We start from the raw sequence: 12725 nt of genomic DNA on the forward strand, positions 1-12725 counted from the left end.
TCGCTTCGTGCGATCGCTGCAATGGTAGGAGACGGTTGCATTGCCTTGGTTTGCACAAAGAATCTCTTGGGGCTTATGCTGCTTGCAATACATACTTTTCTGAAACTGAGACGCACTGCATAACACTCGGGACGCTTTCTATCGCTCTGCGTGATAGCTGCAACAGGGCAAAGTGTCTGCTGTGCCTTTCTCTGTGTAGCAATTATTTCTGAAACGTGACGCAAAACCCCGGGGGCTTTTTTTTTTGCTACGCACGTGGTTTCTGCCACAAGTGTGTCGCGCGCCGGCACGGATCTAATGCTACCTGCAAGTTATTCTTACCTGCATAATAATACATATGCTGCTTCTACTTGTCCTTCTACTTGTATTGACCTTTCTAAAGCATTCGATTCACTTGTTCATAACACCCTTTCTGCTAAATTAGACTCAATTGGTATAACCGGCCCGGCACTACAATTACTACATAATTATTTGAAAGATAGAGAATATACTGTATCAATCTCCAGCACTTACTCGCACCCTAAAACAACTAACATTAGTGTACCACAAGGATCTATATTAGGACCTCTCTTGTTTTTAATATACATGAATGACCTCCCAAAGTACCTAAAGTCCTCTGACTGTATCCTTTACACTGACGACACTACCATCTTCTCCTCAGACAAAAGTCTTGATTCATTGATGTGTAAGCTTAATCACGACGCGGCTAATATTGTAACCTGGTGCCGACTAAACAGACAACACATTAATACTGCCAAATCTAACTTCGCCATCTTCTCAGCTAAACAAAAGCATATCTCAGTGTATCCATAGCTAACCTTTGCTTCCAGTGCACTTTATCCTACTGATAGTGTACTGTTTCTTGGCGTCATATTAGATAAACACCTCAAATTTGACGAGCATGTTTTATCCTTAACAAAGAAGGCAGCATATGGAATTAGAATATTAATTAACGTTCGCAATTTCTTTAATATGAAGACACTTATCTCCCTCTACTATGCTTTTATTCACATGTATATTAATTATTGCATATCATCACGGGGAAACACGTATCCCACACATTTAACTCCACTACAACATACCCAAAATCAAGCAATTCGCATCATTACACGTAGCAGCTACACATCAGAAGCATCTCCATTGCTCAGATCTAACAGCATTTTATCGTTACAGAAACTAAATAAATACTCACTTGGAATACTTGTTTATAAATCTGTTAACGGAACGCCCCCATTCCCTATAATTACTAACAGCCAGTATCCGTATTCCATGTCTACCCGTTTCGCTTCTACCAACAGCTATTTACTACAAAAACCTAGAACTAATTATGGTAAATTTACTACTAATTTTTCAGCCACACTACTTTGGAACTCATTACCGTGTCATATTAAGATATTCTCTCATTTTTACACATTCAAATCAAACCTTCGTAAATTTTTTCACTCAATATAACAACTTGATCGTTATCATTATATTAATAAGTGCGTTGTGTCGTTAAATATTTTACAGCATAAGCTAGTGACTAACTTAATATGGTGTCTTTTGTGTTTGCATATATCTGCTTTGTATTTACATATCCTACTCATTTGTAATGGGAGGTCCCCTGTACAGTCTGTTGACTATGGGACCTCCCTCTGTATGTATGTATAATCCCCATTTGTAACCTTATTATTATGCACAATAAAGAACTCTCAAACCATGCAAAGCAAGGCAATGCAGCCATTTCCTACCATTGCAGTGATCGCACGCAGCGATAGAAAGCACCCCGAGTGTATGTAACACGTCACACTTTCAGATCGAGCGAAAGCCTCATCCCGTGCGGACCAGGCACAGCGTGCGCAGCGAAAGAAAGCGCTTCATGCCATCGGAGAACCGGGCCCGCAACGAACAAGCAATTCGAAAGCATGAAGGTTTTGCAGCAACTTTACAGTACTATCGGGAGCTGGGAGAGTGCGCGTGTTATACTCCTGACCTGGTAACTCTGTGCGCTTCAGAAACGGCGTCGTTGCATTCGCTACATTTGAGGGTGTTTTTCACCGTCAAATTTGGCAGGCAGCCTGGCAACGTTGACCCACAAATCTGGCAACAGACTTTTACCACACCAGTCAGAACTCTCCCTTTCTGTCACTGGCAGCTAAGCGCACCCATCTCTGTTTCTGTCCCCTCAAAGAGGACATGGCTATATTACTGTCGTAAATTTGCTGATATTAACAATATCATTCATTACTGATGAGAAAGAAACTGTTTCAATGCGCGTAATGTACTCACGAGAAGAAAAATAATCACGTTCAGCACATTCGGCTTGCTCCGCCGGCCGCCATTTTTGTTTTGGTGTCCCACACTGACAGCGGCAGCCGCCTGCTTGTCATCCCACAGCAAATGCGGGATGAAAAAAGAAAATGTTTCTTTTCGTGGGAAATTTAACCAGCGTAATGATCACACCCCTGAATTTGGGTAAATTTTTTTGACAAGAAAGTGCAATCATAATGTGAGTAAATACAGTACTTTTGCTCACAGGTGTACGTCGACGTCGAGCACAAGACGTGGGATGCGGTCCTGCCATATGTAACCTTCGTTTACAACATGGCGGTGCAAGAAATAACACACATCACGTCGTTCAGATGGTTTATGTCAGGAAACCTATGGCGACCCTCGATGCCATGTTGCCGCATGTTACTGACGAAGAAAACCTTGACGTCGCCACCTATCTCCAGCACGCCGAGGAAGCCCGACAGCTCGCCTGCCTGCGGATCATGAACCAGCAGAGGAACGACAGCCGACACCACAACCTTCTACAATGCTACGTTGAGTACCAGCCCGGCAACCACGTTTGAATTTAGACCTCGATATGCCAAAGAGGACTCAGCGAGAAGCTTTTACACCGCTATTTCGGACCCTACAAGATCATCCGACACATTGGTGCACTTGACTATGAGGTGGTGCCTAATGGCATTTCACTATTACAGTGGTGCCGCTCACGACCTGAAAGTCCATGTTGTGTGACTTAAGTCATTCTATCAGCGCTAACGAACTTTGGACTTTTTTTTTTTTTTTGGACTGTGTTACTTAGGCCTTTGGCTTTTGTTGTTTTGTTACTTTTGTTAAATAAGTGTCCTTTTCTGTTTCGCTCTCCTGTTATGTTTGTAGCATCGGGACGATGCTTTTTGAGAGGGGGGCATTGACATGTGGACTTGTTTATCTTTTACGGGTGAGCACTTATCACCGTTTAAGAAATGTTATCACTCAGCATGCGCCCGCCTGTATGGGAAGTTTCTCGAATGCTATTGATGGTTCTGTTGTCACCGAAGATTGTGTAATCTGATTGCATGTGTGATGTGAAATGTCAATTATGTAGAACTTTCTGGAAGACATGTGGGTACCATTGATTACTCTGGAACCTTCGATGACATGTGTATAAAAGCCGACGCACTTGACCGGCAAATCAGATTTTCGATGATCACCCACTGTGTTTGCCGCTACCGTGCTTTGAGTGTAGCCTGTTTTTGAGGGCACAGGTTCGCCCAATAAAACACTAGTTTCGCCATTCACAATTTGCTGCTTTTTTCACCGTCACTACCACGTGACAATATTGAGAATATCAGTCACATAGGCTTTCAACTTTCAAAGGTGAAGATAAAATGACCCAGCTTGTTGACTGCATTGTGAGCTTACCTTTGTGTGGTTGTGGCACTTTGTGCAAACATCAAGGTGGTCAGGGCCAGCACAGTCGCTGTGACCGTTGCAGTGGCAGAGTATGGAGCAGTTGCGCCCAACGTAGCCAAAGTTACATCTGCACTCATTTGGTCGCACACACTGGCCCTGGTCACATCCTTCAGGACAGACAGGCTCACACATTGGGCTTCCAGCAGCGCCACCATTGCCAGCACTGCTGCTGTTGCTGCAGTATACAATTATAAAACTTTCAAATAAATATTGCAGTGGCAATTGCAAGAAATAATGTAAGGACTGAAAGAAGCGTTTAGTTAAGCAAAGCTCTCGCTATAAGTAAAAAATTTCTAAGGGAGTGGTCCTCTCTCCATACATCCTATGAAAAGTATAGCATGAAATATTAATGCACTTTACTTGATATTTATTTTTGTAGAAAAGAAAAGACAACCTAGAAAATTTCAGAGAAAGGAAACAAGAAATTGAAGCTTCTCTCTGTAATCTCATTCTGACGACTCTCCGCCCAGAGACCCCACAAGAAGCAGCTCTTTTCTCTCCTACCATATTTTTAGAGGCTTGAGAAAACACCTTTACTGTTTTGTTCACTTCATTTTAACTTTTGTGAAGCAGTGCAAAGGGCTTGCAGCTCAGGAAATGTTCACCATTTGGACACTGGCTTTTACTGGGTTTTACACTAACTTCACTTGGAAAAAAGTTACTTCAGCATAGTATGTCAATTCAGCTTTGTAACAGGTTACATTAATAAATGGCTAGTTTCTAAGAAGCCCTGCCTACAAGAAGCTTCACACATTATTAAATGAAGTAAAATGAGCTCATGATATGTGACATAAAAGCTTTTCCAGCATGAACAGTCTGATTTCATGAAGCAGCAGTTTTACAGACAACACATTTCTTTCGGCGTCCTTCCTGTCCAGGTCTCCTTTTTCCGCAACACTTCTGTGCTCCCCTTTGCAAAAAAAACACATTTGATCTCCACTGCACACAAAGGGTGAAAAGTACCACCTGACTCTCAATGTTCATGAATACATTCTGTTAGAATCGTACCTGCTGATGGCATAGCCTTGCTTGCAGATACACTCAAAGCCATCCGGTGTATCAACACACTCCTCCCTCTCGGCATCACATGTATGGTGTCCATTGGTGCACTCATTCTCAGGAGGCCGCACAAAGTAGTACCAGTGCACTTCACTCCCGAGTGTCTGAAGCCAGTGGGATACATTGGCTAGAGGAAAAGAGAAGTCAGTTCACATGAGTGAAATAGTGCACACACAAAATAAGCTCCAATGACCTTGCTGTCACTAAAGATAAGCATTTCCAACAGTAATTTTAATCCATGCTTACTGCTTGGCCCACTCTCAAGACTGTTCTTCAGTCACAACCAGACACAACACCTTTTTACCAAGTGTGGTTGGTGTTTAGTCACCAAGGCGAAAAACCCAATGGCACATTTTGGACTTAGGAGGGGAACATGGTGCAAAAAAAATCAAAATTTTTGGCCAGATAACACATTTCAAGTTTCTTGTAGTTCTTGGTCCCTCAACTATTCAAGAATGTACCAGCAAAATTTCAGCCACATCTGCACGGGTAATAAAGCAATAATCTGTATTTTTTGATGGGCTAGTGGCATCTCGGATAAAAGAAATCTCCACATGAAAACCATTTTAGAAATGCATTCACGGCACAAGGAAGACTTAATATAAAATATCTACCATTATTATAAAGGTTCTCTTATTTATAAGCTCAAGCAGCGGCATCATGGATGCAATAGGATGTGTGCAAAGGCTGATGAATGAAGACAAAAGCAACAAATTTTGGGCAGTAACTGCAAAGAAAACAAAACTCAAGGCACTGTTGGCCCAGACATTATCATTTGACTGTAATTTACCACCACATGAGGCTTTACGTCATCACCCAATTCCCTAGGAGATGCAGCCTCCCACATTCAAGCCTTTTTGACTGTTATTTTTGGTGCATGTTGTGCTTTTAGTCCCTTTGGCATTTCAGGTGAACACATTTGCATTTGTGAAATGGCCCTGAAATTGAAATGCAGTACACCTTTGAAAACCAGCATTGTTTCATGAAGCCAAGTGGGACAGCCTGTGGTGGGCGAGTGACCGCATGAAAAAGTGGCTTGCGCTCCGGACTTTCCAGGCCACCGTGAGAGATAAATTAAGCGACTTCTTGCCCAATGCTAGACGTGTCTGCTCAGCAAGCTCTGGTGTTTCAAATGGCTGCAGTCCTGGCAGTCATAAAATTAAATGTTGAACAGAAAGGCTTCAGAGAATGCTTAAGAAGTTGGCCACTGTTTGTGGCACACACACGGTACATTATTTAGAAAAGAGCTTTAAAGCTCAGGGCGACAGCAAATGCAGAAGCATGTGCAAAAGTGACCAAAAAGGTGTTTGGAAGATTGAAACAATGCAGTATACAAGAAGGCCCTACATATGTTCCAGAAGGTTTTAGGCAAACAAAATCTGAATCTTTGAAGGCATTTCATTCACTTTGCTTTTTTTGGCAACGTCATTGCGGCAACTCTTTGCAAGTTTTCTTCAAGAACCATCGTTTCTACGTCACATTAGACACACTTCGCTTTAGAGAGTTTTCTGGGGTTAAATTTTATACAGAATGCTAGTGTGGACTCAAAACGGTATTTTTTTGTGAATACCCACAGTTACTTGAACATCTGAAGAGCCATAATTCTGACAGTATTCTACAACAATAAAGTTTGGCATCAGGCACTATTTGCAGTGAGATAGAGCTACAGGTAGCAGCACTGTTGCCGCATTAGTGTGGATAGGCGGTTGGCGGCATGCATTGAAATGTACACAGCGGCGCATTGCAGTGAACGAATTGGCCCAATTTTATGGTAATGAAATGCGCTGACTGCAGTGAACTGATTATAAATGGCCCTCCAATGCCGTATTTTTGCACGAAATGCACCGAAAGTTTCTTTTTACTTGAAAGAAGCGCAAATGACCATTCAATGGGGGGGGGGGGATTGGCATTCAGCCAAACAATGTGTTTCGGCACTTCCTTGAGGCTTTTTGTGCATGTTTCGCTGGCATTCTGCCTGCTCTGCTAAATTGTTGTGCAATCTTATAAAAAAGTCAGCATTGTTGTACAATGAACTTGATGTAGTGAGGTAACGCACACTTTACAACATCAATTTTAGGCATACATCTCCATTCCTTTTTCTGTTTTAATTCGTTGCAAAATGCAAACAGTTAATGAGTTCAATTACACAAGTTAGACCACTGTGAGTGACAGCACGTTAGCAGGTTTACCAGGTTGCTTCAGGTGAGAATACTTTTATTGCAATAACACTAAAAATGAGTAATGTAAGCACAAAGCTGCCCTTGCATGGCTACGTGCAAAATTGTAATTATTTGAGAAGCTAAAATCATTAGGTTGTTTTATTTCAGCTAATAATGGCCTGTTTTCCATCCAGCTAACAACTCCACACTGAAAAGCAAAAGGAAATTATAGTAACTGCACCTTTTGACACAGTGTTATGACATCCTGTGCCTGGGGACTGCTGCCACACACGATCCTCACTAACATCCTATTTTAGCTTTGCTTTTATAGCAATGAGTCAAAACAAAGAAAGCCACGATTTACTCGTGAGGCAAAATAAGCTCACTCTCATGGCATCCAAACCACATATTAAAAGAATACCTCAGGTCGCTGCATAACCACTAATCGATAGTTGTGAAATTATCACAAGAATTTATGATGCAGTTATAATATCAAGTGTACAACATGATAATGAGTGCTTGCTAACTAATTTTTTCTTTTTTACCACCTTGTTCACGTTGCATGGTATCACAGAGTGCGGAGAGATCAATGCATCGCCACAGGTCGCTAAAGTGTGGCACTAACGCATCCCTCTAACCACTTGATTTATTTAAAACAAGGGAAAATGCCAACCTTTCCTATTTCCCCTCAACATCCTCCATTCTGAAGGAGTGGAGCAGTGAAAGCGGCAGTAAAGTGGCGGTGACTCGCCTACGACGTTATGGTTAGAGGGCTTGTCACGGCATCCCGCAGTGGCCGCAGTATTTACGCTATGCAGCAGATGCAGTTACGCACAACTGTTAAGTGCATAGCAGGGCTGCAGTGCATGCTCACGTGCTCCAGTCTGGCTGTGCTACATGACTTGGACCAGTTTTATCCTGCACGGATAGTAGGCAAATCCAGATTGTGCATTTTGAAGTGCTGTCAACAGCTGAATACAACAAAGAGATACACCTTCTAGCACACAGAAAAAAATAGAGAAAAATATTTTAATTATATTCTGGGGTATTCCGTGACAAAACAATGATTTTATTATGAGGCACGCAGAAAAATTGAAAAGACGTGCAGAGAAAAAGGATGACAGAAAAGGTAGAACGTTAGCATTCCTAGACCATTTGGAACATTCTGCTTTCTAAGCTGTATGCTTGGTGCAGAACAGAGGAGACAAAAGAAACTGCTTGGAAAGGTGATGTGTCTCGGTGGATTCTGCCTTCCTGATAATGTTCAAAGTCTCTTGAACTGTGGTCCAAAGTTTGCAAATGAGCCCAGGAACAGTGCTGTTCACATGTCTCTTGACAGAGATGTAGCTGAAAGTGCTATTCCTGAGGAATGTGAAAGATGTACTGAAGGAATTGATTATCTGATATCCCAACAAACTTCCTTCATTCCTAATAAGCGTGCCAAAGAAACAGCTGACTACCTCAGGACAAATGACATTGCCTTACTAACTGCTGAAAAGAAGGTGGCTTTGCAGTCTTGCCATTTGCAATGTACCAGGAGAAGGCACAGCAGGCAATTGTCAAGAATTTCATTCAGATTGATGTTTCGCTTGCTAAGGTGAAAGAAAAGGATTTACAACTGTGTGAAATGATAAGCCTCACAGAACTTCACAAGAACCTGAAGAATGTATGAAAAGTTGCTTTAGAAGCTCCTATTTATGCATCTTAGCAGTAAAAAAACTGCCAAGATAGATAAATAGGAGGTCCTGCATCAAGCAATCTGACGGGAACACGTCGTCTGCTTCCCGAGTTGCACACCTTCGAGGTGCATTGCCATCATGGTTGGAGCTTGTTATGTTAGGAATCCTTTTGACGCAAGTCTGGAGTGTGGTACCCACCACTAAGCCGACGTGTGCATTGCCTATGTACTCGCACAACCAAACATAACGATTATGTTTCCTTCCAGCCTCAGAACTTGTGTAACTGTAGTAGAGATAAGTGCAATAGGAATGACAAAACAACACAGTAGATTCATTTGGCAGTATTTGACTGATTGTAATGCACCCCAGAATCAGACACGCGCCAGCTTTCCATGTGTCCAAAGCAGAAAATAACATATATATTACATTAAAGCTCTGAAATGAAGTAGAAATCTAACATGCACCTCGTTTTTTAGGGAGAAAAAGAAAAAAAGAGAGGGGGGGGGGGCGACTGGAAGTATGTGGTGCCCACAGCACCTGTCAATTTCTGCTGAAAGAAGAAACACAACGTTGACCAGGTGACCTAACGCTCTAGGCAGGGCACCGCTATCGGCACTGCCCTGTTTCTTCGGAACTGAGGGCATTGAGGAGGAATGAGAAAGGCATGGAGCAAGAATTTTTCAGGATGCAAAACAACGCTTGCTCCGTTGTTTTGCATTCTGAAAAACTCTTGCTTCAGCTTGTCAATAAAGTCACGATGGAGAGAACAGCGTTGACGCACCCTCCATCATTCAAGTCAGCTCATGGAGAACAGGAGGACGTGTGCGGTGCGCTCGTCACGGAGGCTTGCCGGTTCAAGGTTATCCGGGACCATCTGCAGCTAGTCGCTTCTACACATGAATGGATGCATTCATTTTTGATACCGGCCCTTGCTTTCCCACATTTAAAAGCAATGGCACAAACATTTTGCATAGTCGTAGCAAATGTGGCAGGTGGCATCTCGATTTGCTCACCATCGCAAGCAGGTCGCATCCTCATATCTTGACCTGCAGAAGTCTCTGCCTTAGCATGCTTCGTGTATTTGACGTATGTCACATCACATTCAGTTGGCTTTCTTTTTTGTGAATGAAAGACAACTAGCTGGGACAGTCCAAAAATTGGCTGTTTCAGCTCGTCTAGAAGAACTTTAGCCCCTAGTTCACCATAATACCATCTCCTCTCTATGTTGCTCTCCAAGAAGTTCTTCTTGCAAGCATATTAGCAACACATTAGCTCTCAATTTTTGGGGGGGATCGCATGAGCCCGCACTTACAAATGTACCAAGTCACTAGGCACATTGAAGGTTGCCTTGTAGGATGCATGGCCACTGCTGCAGTTCAGCCAACATATTTCTGCCTAATCCTCAAATGTCAGAAATGGAAAGTGCTTGCTTTTGTAGTAATGTGAAAAGCATGCGTGCATGTCTGTGAAACTGGCGCCGCTGGCCAATATGGCCCGCAAAAACAAGAGAGACAGACAGCCTGCAAACCGCGAAGAAAACCATGACAGTTTGCTCGTCAGAGCACATTGTGCCCCCACTAATCCAAGCTTTGCCTCCCAAGTTTACCTATGCATGCACGCTGCATGTGAGCGAGTGAATTCGTGGGACCAGCAGACGTAACCTGCACAGGGAAAGTGTTGGTAGCTTCTTTCAGGGGCAGCACAGCATGTAATTTGAGCAGTACTAAGCAACTACTGCTGCAAAAATGTCCGCCACTTCTGTATCTCAACTTTATCAACTGAAATCTGGGAAAATTTACAAAATATGGGATGATATTGCAATTTTTGTGCGTCGTGCCCATAGAAGAGCATGTAAGCGATGGGAATGTGCCTGCCATGTCATCTGCCATGCTGCGATGAAAACTGCATTTCCTCCATGCCAAACTGTGATGCTACGACACTGCCCACATGCACTGTTACAGAAGGACAAATTCCCCTTCTAAAATACTTCTTTTCTCTGAAGGGTATATATTTCCATCATAGTATCTACGCTTGTACTAGGTCTTTATGAAAAATTATTTCCATAACATATACAGTAGAACGTCGTCGATATGTCCCTGTTATGTACATTTTCCCGCAGCCAACGTTCGCAATCGACAACACAAAAAATGACCCAATAGAGTTACGCTCATTTTTTACCGGTTCATACGTTCCCGGAAAACATGATTTTTCAGCACCAACGTTCAGTACGTCACCAAACTGCAATCGTATGATAAGTTTTCCGGCTGCTAGATCCCATGTAAACAAGAAAATGCGCGAGGCGCGTGCGATTGAGCACAGTACATAGCTGCCCGCCACAGCAGTTTCACAGCAATACTCGCCCGCTCGTCTCACGTGAAAATGCCGGGACGCACTCAGCTTATCATTTCGGTACCAGCAAATCTCCGGGGATGTTACACGCGGCATTCACAGCTACCACCGTCAATCCTACTACGATAAGTATCTTCGCCAATCTGTTTCACAGCGCGTGGTGCCATTGGAAGCGTAGCGCATGCTTTTAATAGGCGATAACTGAAACACGCCACTGTTCCTTACTGCAGACTGCGATCATATACGTTTCCTGGAAGCTAGACCCCATGCGAAAAATAAATGGTGCCAGGCACACACGCAATCAAGAACAGTATTTAGCCGCCTATCTCATGTGAAAACGACGGCACGCAGAGTTTCTCATTCCGGTACCAGCAAATCTCCACCAAGCCTATCGTGATAAGCATCTTCACTTATCTGTTTTACAGCGTGTGGTGCATGTATTTGCAATCCTTTGTTTAGTACACAAAGACTAGTAACCAAACTTTTAACGTTTCCATCACTGTGAAACATTTGGTTAGTTTCTAATACACTGAATAGCTTCTTTTCAAAAATGACTATGAATAGTTAGTGTGTAATATTCTATTCATATTCGAAACTTTGAATATTTGCCCACCTCTAATGTAAACACAATATAAAATGTGCTTACAAGTGCTACATTTATGGATTCCTCAACCCTAGAGTGACAGGTTCTGCTTACTATTAGTGGGTTTAGGCTTGTTGCACCTGCCGAGTTGCTTGTAACCTTTTTTTGTACCTTATGTTGTTTGGGCGGCTTGTTGATATTTGAGTGTTTAAAAAATTTTAATTCAACATACAATTCTAGCATTCATGAGACCTTTGACAAGGTAAAATAACCAGGCAACCTGAACTGCTAGATTCCTGAACTCTCATTAGGAATGAGAAGAGCGGCAGAAGAGATGCCACCATCATTGTTTAGGAGGGCAAGGTAGCCTTGCAATCAAAGATGACAACTGACCTTTGACATTTTTTTATAATGTGTTATTAATTCAATCATCTTTCAAAGTTCATATAGAAATATAATGTGCAAAGTGTACTTTTAGCCTCATGCGTGACCAATGGTGGCGCTGCGAAAGCGCTCCGGTGACGTTAAACAGGGGACCTGTCTTTGTCATCTGCTACGCTTCAGCTAGAATAGCTTCATTTACATGCATTTGCTCATGCTCTGACCTTGTGAGCGCGTAGCATGCCATTCTCAAATTACTATCTCTATTTTTTTCCTAGTGTAAATTTTATGATTGGCAGCATTAGGAGGACAACAAACATGTACAGTGAAATCTCGATATAACGAACTTCAGGAGATCGTGGCAAATTATTCGTTATTCTGAAAGGTTGTTAAAGTGAATGCCCCAAAATCAACCATTCCGCCCATCAACCCACCAGTTCATCAGTTGTCATCGTATGAGCTATCTACAAAAATGTCACTCTTGGCTCTCAACCCGTGCTGTTGCTATTTTCCATAGCTTCTATTGCCACACACCAATGAAGCATTGTATAGTAAGGGTGGCATTTGAAAAAGGGACACTCATGCTGACATAACCACTGACAAGGAGGAAGCTTCCCGTTGCCTCCAAAGTGCAATGTTTCTTTTTGTTTGTTTGTTTTTCACATTCCTTGTCCGTGGATACCGCAACTGTCTCGCTCAAGCCAGACAATTGAACTATTCCAAAGCACAAGCGCATGTAAACTACACCACTGGGAAAGTGCAACCGTGTGACACCCCCATAAGCACGGAGGT

The 12725-nt window shown here is 42.6% G+C and overlaps 1 protein-coding gene across 1 annotated transcript in view; it reads right to left on the reverse strand.

Moving 5' to 3' along the window:
* The window catches only part of Megf8 (multiple EGF like domains 8), a 221282-nt gene that overhangs the window by 42347 nt on the left and 166210 nt on the right, over window positions 1-12725 (reverse strand). The window contains exons 28-29 of the mRNA XM_050196139.2: window positions 4732-4909; window positions 3673-3898 (exon numbers count right to left, since the gene is read on the reverse strand). Coding sequence (XP_050052096.1) covers window positions 3673-3898; window positions 4732-4909 — 404 coding nt within the window. The remainder of the gene's footprint in view (window positions 1-3672; window positions 3899-4731; window positions 4910-12725) is intronic.

The sequence above is a fragment of the Dermacentor andersoni genome, chromosome 1, assembly GCF_023375885.2.
Source record: "Dermacentor andersoni chromosome 1, qqDerAnde1_hic_scaffold, whole genome shotgun sequence".
NCBI classification, from domain to species: domain Eukaryota; kingdom Metazoa; phylum Arthropoda; class Arachnida; order Ixodida; family Ixodidae; genus Dermacentor; species Dermacentor andersoni.